The 9,691-nt window shown below is 34.2% G+C and overlaps 1 protein-coding gene across 2 annotated transcripts; it reads left to right on the plus strand.

The window, feature by feature from the left end:
- Positions 1 to 3,791: 3,791 nt before the first annotated feature.
- On the plus strand, positions 3,792 to 6,471 carry LOC132303026 (RING-H2 finger protein ATL46-like). Of its 2 annotated transcripts, none has more exons than XM_059800045.1 (2): positions 3,792 to 5,660; positions 6,111 to 6,471. In XM_059800045.1, exon 1 carries the CDS (start codon positions 4,519 to 4,521, stop codon positions 5,656 to 5,658), a length of 1,140 nt encoding a protein of 379 aa, XP_059656028.1. In that variant the 5' UTR covers positions 3,792 to 4,518; the 3' UTR covers positions 5,659 to 5,660; positions 6,111 to 6,471. The 2 variants fall into 2 exon arrangements, with proteins under 2 accessions (XP_059656028.1, XP_059656027.1); XM_059800044.1 differs by having other exon boundaries at positions 3,800 to 5,660; positions 5,847 to 6,471.
- Positions 6,472 to 9,691: the final 3,220 nt, after the last annotated feature.

A 9,691-nucleotide genomic window follows, 5' to 3' on the forward strand; every position in this document is an offset into this window, starting at 1 on the left:
TATATGAACAAATTATCAAAATAACAAACACACAGCATGTATTACTTAATTGACGGAGATTGAGATTCAGAAGCATTGTCATGGAGATTTTAGGGCATGTTTGTTTCGTTTTTAACTTTTATAATAGTTTTTCGTTTTTAGAAAACTGAAAATAGAAAATTATACAAAAAAAAAAAAAAAAAAAAAAAAACTCTTGCTTGGTAATTTTCTAAAAATTTAGTTGTAAAAAAGTTTATTTTCAAATAAATGTCTTTTATAATTATCTAGAAATAGTTTTATGTTTTCTGAATTTTTTAGAACTGTTTTTAGATTTATAAACCAAACATGTCCTTAACTTCTCAAAAATTCGATAATAAATTTTTTTTAAAAAGTTTTCATTTAGGTAAAATTTATATCCGTTGCACCATCGGGAGTTCTCCTCCCTTAAGGAGAGTTGTTCGAGCCCCAACATGAATAATATTGTATGTGTGAGAATGTGTGCATGTTATTTACCTATCCAAATAATAATAATTTAGATCTATTGCCGCACTCAGAATTTTTTTTTATTTACAAAACTACCTATAAATTTTATGAAAATCTTAAAATTGTCTCTACTTTTTTTTGTGAAAATCTTAAAAATGCCTCCACTCAATTGCTAATGATACCTCGCTATATATTATTGTTGTTCAATGTCGTCTCCTCTCATATAATTCTTTGGGTTCGTCACTAGCCACACTAGTGTTTGTAAAATAAACATCTAAACTACTGGTTTACTTTTGTTCCGATGACTTTGGATCTTAACTTTCAAACCCTTTCGAGATTGGTAAAGGGGAGAAGAGAAGAGAAAAATCAATGTCCATACTTGGATCGGACAATGTTCTAAATCAAATAATCTCTGCATATGAGCAAATGGGTTTTTCCGATTTTTAATTTGGAAGCAAGAATACCACTTCTTTTGATAGAATCTCCACTCTGACCAGAATGACACTGAATTCTACTCAAATTTAGGAGGTCTTTATGTGATTTATAGAGAGAATAGAGTAGTATTACAAGTGTATGTGCTTGAACTTGTTACTTGGAGATTGGATTTGACAATCAAGCCCTAATTTCATTAACATAATGGTGTAATTGTTGGGAAACGTGCAAATTTTAAAACTTTTTGAGGGATTTGCAATCATAGATCTTGATTCATTACATGGAGACAAGTTTTATGCAAAGATAGATAAAAGATGATGCATAATTCAATAAACAGATTGAATACTCACATCAAAGGTCTGAGTAAACCTTTTGAACTTTCCTCTAAAGTGAATGTTCTCACTTATTGTAGATCCCTTTAGCAAGATCCTTTCTCCTTCTTTTTGATTATTATCTTCCCTTTGGGAATCACCAATATGCCTTGATGAATGACCTTGGAATCTAGGCTGGTGGTAGCCTCCTTTAGAAGAGAAACAAAACCCTAAAATCTAGAGAGAGAAAGTGTATTCCTTTTTCTTGTTCTCCAAGTCACACCTAAAATATACATGAACTCATGTATATATAGGCAAAATAAAATAAGAATAAGGAAACAATAAATCATTCTCCATCTCTAATTCAACTTTCTCAATCCTAACATGACTCCAATATCAACTTGGGCTATTGGTGAGAATCCTTTTGGGCTTACTATTTTCTTGGCTCTTATAAATTAATAATTGGTCCGGTCCATTAAACCATGGACCCAATTCAATTAATTCATAAATTAATTTCTACTCCACTAAAAGAAATTAATTGCACTCCAATTAAATAGTAAATAACCTCTAAGTCAATGTTGCACTTTGACCCCTCTATGCTTAATTATTTATCGGATAATTAAAGCCATCAATCCGACAACATAATTAATATAATTATTTTGTTACCTTTGATTATTTCCGGCTCGATCACAATAAAATATTTATTTGACAAAAAATAATAATAATTTATTAAATAAATATATATATAAAACATTTGTCTAAAACATACGAAGGCCTTCGAATTTAATTTGTGATCAACCATAATCAAAACAAAATAAATACAAATAGCACTGATGCAAATATTGAGAATATAGACCTCTAATTATTAATTACATAACTACCCAAAGTGTCGATCTAAGGATCCCGAGGTATCCGCCGAGCAAATCAAAGTAATTATTAATTAATAAAAGAGTCTATACTTCTCTCATGCTTGAGAGTCAAAAGCCATGACTGTGATAGAGAGCAATTGCATACGACAGCTCTCGCAATATATCTCAATCTATCGTGGACTCGGTTTAAGTCTTAACTAATTAAATGTCCATCCATAATTACCGACTTTAAACCATTTATGATTACTAATTTATATCATAGTATTAATTGCCATTACATACATATATAAATATATTTTGTAATCAAGCGGACACTATCAATTCCATAAAGAATCGAAAAATAATACATTCCATTCACCAATTGTATAATGCTTTAATAATAATATCCAGACAAGAAACCATGACTTCTACAATCCAAAATTAGAATTTGCTATGCTAGGGCACACATATCCTAACAGTAATATGGAATAGTATTTTGCATAGGAAGAGGTGAGTTGGGGTGTAATCAAGAGTCAAAGTTAGGTATGTTGTTGGGAACACAAAGCCTTCTCCAGACTGGGAGGAACCAGTGGCATCAATTTCAAAGGTTCCATGACCATGTGCTAAAGTTGTCTCACATATTCTAGTATTCTACAGACTACAGTGACCTTGCCAGTCCCTGACGTGGTGCATTCTCTCTCCACAAATTCTGCAAGAACTTGAGATGTGTGTGTTGCAAAATTCAAATAAGTTTTGGGGTATTTTTTTGAGTGGTTCAAGGGTCGGATCTTAAGAACACTTTCAATGGTGCTATTTTTAGATACTTTGGGCCCACTTTAGCTACTTGTGCAGTCCAATGGATTCGCTGAAAAGTGGGGCAGATTAATTGAATAACGGAATGGGTTGCCAAAAACGACGACACAGTTAGCGATTGCAAATTTACTTTGCGTGAGCCTCTTTTTTTCTTTAAGATTAAGTTTTAGGAACAAAAAAAATTACTATACTTTTATGTCTTAGAAGCAGAATACTTGCCATATGCAAATTTTAACCATCACTTGTAACTTTCTTAAATTACTAAATCATTGCATAATACCACAGTTATATTAACAAAATGTTGTTTAGAAAAATCAATGGGCTCACGGCCCATTATTTGCACGTCCTGTGCAATAGCTTGGGTTTCTCAATTATGTCATAGGCCAAACCCATCCACTAATCGAAGCCCAACCTCATTGGGCCTGGGTTTTCAATTTGCTGGCCTAGCCTGACCCCAGCCCGTTGTGCATACTTGTCTTACATAGAAAAATAATTCACAGGCGTACACACCAAAATGTGTAAGTTTTATTTATTTATTTTGATCATGTGACAACTTATTCTTGATCAGGATTATTATTCTTGATCAGGATTATGATCCTGAACTATCTAATAATTTTTTATTATATTAGTTAAAATATATATATAAAAAACAAAAACACAACTAAGAATAAAACAGAAAATTCTTTCAATTTGATGACCTTTTGATAGAGAACTTTACCATCACTAGAAAATTACACTATAATATCATCATATTTAAATACGGGTGTTTTTAGACCATCACATGTCTACAAACTTACTTGGCAATAAAATAAAAAATAAAAGATCAAGAAGTCTTGCAAATCAGGGCAAGCTAAAGAAGGGTTAACCTGGATTATAAGTGAGGTACTACTGCACATCAGTTCACAGTCCGATTCATAGCAATACCACTCTTCCTCCCAACCTGATCCATATGTAATATTACTTTCCATCTTAACTTAATCTCCTTTGCAATCCTCCCTCCACCCCGCATCCAATGCAATTTTTGGAAATACTTTTATCTAAATACAAAAATGCCCTTTGTGCTTTTCGGCTCCCTTGGGCCAAGCCTCAACTTTTTGGAAGCTACTACCAGGTATATGGTGCCCACTGCCCACAATCTGCTACCCAATTTTCTCCCTCCAATAAAAAGCAAAATTGAAACCCTTCAAAAGAAAACTGAGAATAGGGTTTCTGCAGCAACTAACCCTGAAAAAATGGGTTCCAATTGGTAGCAGATTTTCAAACACTGAGGTAGGTAAGCCAAAAACTTGACATTTTCAAAGTCTCCTTCCCTTGTTTTCCACACTCTTGGTAACTTGGCTTTCATGTCAAAGCAAGGCCAATATATATATATATATATATATAGTATTTTTTTTCACCAAATCTCCTTTTAAAGCAATATAATACATCACAAATCTGAGTCGAGAATTGATTTTTCTTTAATGGATTTCTTCTGAATGCAAGAAAAAAATGACCCTTTTGCTTGAATTATGAGTTGGGTTTGATATCTAAAGCAAGCAAAAGATATTAGGTTTTTGGGTTATCTATATCTATATATATATACATGGCACACTCCGTTGATTTCCTGGAATTTGGGTGAAGTTATGGGTTTTTAGCATGCCCATTTGCTAAAAATGCCTTGGATTCAATCCCAAATCAAGCAAAAAGATGGTCTTTTGACCCAACCTCCTCTCTCTCCTCTTCTCTCCTCTTCTCTCTCATCCTCATCCTCATCCTCATCCTCATCCCCATCTTCATCATCAGGGAGTAAAATAAGCCCAGCAGTTCTTTTCATCATAATTATATTAGCTGTTATATTCTTCATCTGTGGTCTCGTCCACATGCTCGTTAGATTTGTGATAAAGCAAAGGTCGTCTTCCTCATCAATCTCTCAGTCCAATAGGCACCTAGAAATGTCTGGTTCCGACGCTTTCGAGAGGCAGTTGCAACAATTATTTCATCTTCACGACTCCGGCCTAGATCAGGCTTATATAGATGCGCTCCCCGTGTTCCTCTACAAAGAAGTAATAGGCCTGAAGGAGCCTTTCGATTGTGCTGTGTGTCTGTGTGAATTCTCAGAACAGGACAAGCTGAGATTGCTTCCCTTGTGTAGTCATGCTTTCCACATCGATTGTATAGACACATGGTTGCTGTCGAATTCGACTTGTCCACTTTGCAGAGGCACCCTTTTCACGCCTGGGTTTTCTATTGAAAACCCTGTTTTTGCTTTTGATGATTCGAGGGTAGAAGATGGGGTTTTGGGCAATGGAGTGGTTGGGGTTCCTTGTGGTCAGAAGCCAGCTGAGATTGAGATTGTTGGTGAAAGGAGGGTTTTCCCAGTGAGTCTTGGCAAATTCAGAACCACAAATGATGGCGGTGGCGGTGGCGGTGGCGGTGTTGGTGGTGGTGGAGGGGAGGAGAGAGGAGGTGGAGAGACTAGTAGTAGTAGTTTGGATGCAAGGAGGTGTTTCTCAATGGGGTCATACCAGTATGTGGTGGATTCAAACTTGCAAGTGGCATTGTGCCCTAATAGGGGTAATGGTAATGGTGGTGCTGGTGGTGCTAATGTGAGGGTTGTGAAAGGCAGAGGAGGACACAATGGGAATTCCTCAATTGATGGGGATGTTGAGGGGAAGAAAATCAACATTAGAAGTAAAGGTGAAAGCTTTTCTGTTTCCAAGGTGTGGTTGTGGCCAAAGAAGGGTAAATTCCCAAGTTCTTCAGATACTCATATGGTTAGTTTGCCATGGACTGAGAGAACTCAAGCTACATGAAGGTATTTTTATTTTTATTTTTTACTTTGCTTTTTCACTTTTTCTTCACTAAATTTTATCAATCCATTTTATTTTAAAGGTCTCTTTCAGCTTTTGCTTTCTCTCCCATTTTGATCTCTCTTTTTTTACTTTTTTGAATGCCAATTCTGGGAATGATGCTTCTTTTTTTCTATTGCCCTTTATTGCAGATGGCAATGTTGTTACTTTATCTTTTTCATTTAAATTCCACACACTTGTAAGTTTGAGCAAATACTTTTCTTGTTGTCATCATAATATTATTCTTCTGTATTATATACTACTCCCTTATGGTCCATAAACTAAACCAGTAAGCTCTAAACCCTTGTAGATTGATCAAAATCTGATATGAATTTGTATTGGGTTGTTTTTTTATTCTACTGTGATTTTATGTAATTATATAGATACAACATATGTCTCAAAAATGCATTTGATAGTGGCCATATGGTGAGAGGCTATGTCACATGGAGTCTATGTGAAGCACATGGAATCTTTCACAGTATGTGAAGCACTCGTGTCCCTGACTCGTTATTCGGACATGGTATGGAATATATGTTCGGCACTTCTACGACCTATAAGATGATCAAGGATGCTTGTTTTTACTATTATGGTATTCTAGTGAAGGCAGGGGTTGGAGATTTCATGACCAAGGCCCCCTCGGGTTGATTGTCGGTGCATCTTTGCTTTGACGGAGAGGTGGTTCGTGCCCTTATTTTTTCCAAGTTGAACATGCACCTAAAAAATATATTCAATAATTTTATTTTATTATATTTTTACTTCGAATGAGTTTAATGTTAATTTTGATCTCCATGTTAGTAAAGCATTATTTTATTCTAAAAAATAAAATAAAAAAATATTGAATAAAATGAATATTTAACTGTCTTCAGTTGGTGCATAATATACACGACATACCATTCGATTCATAATCTTTTTTTTAATAATATGATATTATCACACATTTTTATGAATTGTTTAGTTTGGTTAGTTTATATTAATATTTGTCCGAGTTCATTATACTACTAGTGTAATTTATATCACAATCGATACTGTAATTATACTGTAATTGTGAATCATGATTAGATGTCAAATTTGACAGGATCAGTCCATGCTTAATACACGTAACCGAGACCGTGTAACATGAGTTAGAGGACGAGGGGAGTGGTTTTTCAGGTTCCTTACTTTGGAGATGGGATATGATGATGGTGGGATCTGTGGAAAGTGGTGTGAGGGACTCTTCTAAAGATGGAGGGGTCATGATATGATCAGAAGGGTTGACATGAGTCAGTGGATTGTGGGGTCATGGATTGTTCCCCTAAGCTTATGATATACCCCTTTTTTTTTTCCACACAAAAGATGTTGTCCTTGTAATGGTGACTAAGCAAGTGGTGGAAAATTATTACTAGTGAAATAGTGGAGTGATGGTAACGTAGACAGCCTACCAAACCCTATTTTGTCCAAATTAGATCTTTTTCCAAACTCTCAAGTCTTAACTAGTAGCCAACCAGTTGAAGTGACACTGGTTTTGGATGAATGAGGGGGGCAATTTAGTAATAAAATTAAAATAAAAGGGAAGAGAAAATGTACTCTCTGGGGTTCCATTTGATGTTTTTTTTTTTTGGGTCCAAATCAGGTCTTTTTCCAAACTCTTAACTACTACCCAACCAGTTGAAGTGACACTGGTTAAAAATGAATGATGAATGAGAGGAGCAATAAAAAAATAAATAAAAAATAAATAAATAAAAAGAAGAAGAAGAAGAAGAGGAAGAGAAAATATTCTCTTAGTAGAGTTCTACTCTAAGTCACATAAAGAAAAATTAAGTTACAAATAATGAAAACGAGAGAGATAGCGTGTGCGGAACGTGAGAACGATACTCATTGAGAAAGATTATATGAATTAGGTTCTACTTGATTTGTTTGTGACTCATTACATAGTATCAGGTACTTGTGTCAAGGTAATATAGATTTTTATCATTTTCATAAAAACAGTAGTCGGTCTATTTTTTATTTGATTTTTTATCAAAAAAATCATATAAATGAGGCCAATGGATTAAACCCCTGAACTCTTGGTTTCAAATCAAAACACTCCAATCACTGTGTTGCACAACTTTTGTGTTTTTTTCTTTCTTTGGTAGCTTATGGCCGAACAAAAGCTAATGAGTTAGGAGAGGCTTAATGGAGGTAGAGAGGATTTTATTATTTATTTATTATTATTATTGCTATTATATTATTTATTTTTTTTGCAGCAGACTCCAAAATAAGTTGAGATTTGCACTAAATCAAATTGTACAAGTGAAACTGAAATTATGTCTTAAAAGAACCATTGCTTGCATGTCCTTTCCCCAAATGTTTCCCTAGAAGACAGTTTTTCAGCAACAGAAGACAAAACTATGACAGTTGTGATTTGGAATAGGAGGGATACTTTAAAAAATCAGGGGAAAAAAGGCGCATATACTTTGCTCAAAAATTACACCTCGAGTGACGTGCACAATATCATATCATGTTGTAGGATTAAATCTAGTTTCAACACAACACGTGATTTCAATCTGAATGTAATGTAGTAAATTATTTCTAATTTCGACACATTGTTATCCAGTAATGCTAATGCAGTAAAACACTATTTAATTGCCTTTGCAACCTGCTACATTGCCGCATGAATATCCATCTGCTTACATATGTATACACACGGAAGAAAATCTCCTCTGGTGGACAATACATTCTGTTTTGTGATGTACTTTACAAAAAAGTTAATATTTACTAAACATCACAATCTTTTTATAAAGTGCATCTCAAATTAGACGGAACAAGTCTTACTATTCCACTGAATAAGATTCAGGTCCATATACACACATTTACACTCAATATATGTGTGTGTAGAGCAAGTTGGACGGAATAGGTCCTACTCCACTTAAAATAATTCGGGTCCATATACACACGCTTACACTAAATGTATATATGATTGTGTGTATGACAAATTAGACGGAATAAGTCTTACTATTTCACGGAAGAGGATTCGGGTCCATATATATACTCAATGTATATATATATATATATATAGAGAGAGAGAGAGAGAGAGAGAGAGAGTATGTCATTGAAAACAGCCCAAATCAAAGTGATGCATCATTAGTTGGTCGGTTGAGATCTTAATACCAAACCCGCACGGAAGCCTAGGAGGACTGAGAGAGGTCTCTCCCATAGACATAGTCAAGACATGTGCAAACGCCAACAATAATATATGGTCCTTTAAATGACATAAGTGGTCTTTTTCAAAGTGGATTCAATAATGTCACGGTTTTTGTGCACATTGAGAGAGACCTTGAACCATAAATTAATGGACGGTCCATGTGAGAATCCAAAGTTTTGCATGTTGAATATGCAAACCCCGAGATTCGGTAACCAAGCAGCGCACGAACTGTGTAGATTTGCTTTTAACTTTGTTCTTTCTTCTTCTGTCACTGATTTGGGGCCTTTTTTACCCTCGCATGTGAGGGTCGCCCTTTTCCGTGACTGTTCTTTTGTTTCTTAACTTTCTGTCCCTATTGCTTTGCTAAATAAAAAAAAAAAAAAAAAAAAAAAAATGAAGAAGAATATGCAAATGAGTTTTCGAAAAAAAAAGAATATGCAAATGAGTACGCATTGTGATTATAATAATATGTATACTAAATCTCTATAGTTTTTCTCTTAGTGGGTGCAAGTTATTATATTACCATTTTCAATCACTAGTAAGTAGTACTTTAACCAAACAAAATCTATAAAATTGGTTTGCCAAATTAATGGCAATATTGGTTTTCCACTAACAAGTGCATTTCACTTTTGTTTTTCCTTATTTTTTCCTTATAATTACCTAACCTTTTCATATATTTTATTTTTAACCAAAAAAAAGAAATTTGTTATTTTATTGATAAAATCACGTGAACCTTTTAACTATGCCCCTCTTTTGTCTATTTTATTTTTGATAAGAAAAAGACAATTTTAATAACAAAATTATTTTTGATAAGGTATAAATTAATGGCAATATAGG

This window comes from Cornus florida, unplaced genomic scaffold (assembly GCF_030987335.1).
Source record: "Cornus florida cultivar Cherokee Brave unplaced genomic scaffold, ASM3098733v1 CherokeeBrave_3.0.0_Hap2_Chr04, whole genome shotgun sequence".
NCBI classification, from domain to species: domain Eukaryota; kingdom Viridiplantae; phylum Streptophyta; class Magnoliopsida; order Cornales; family Cornaceae; genus Cornus; species Cornus florida.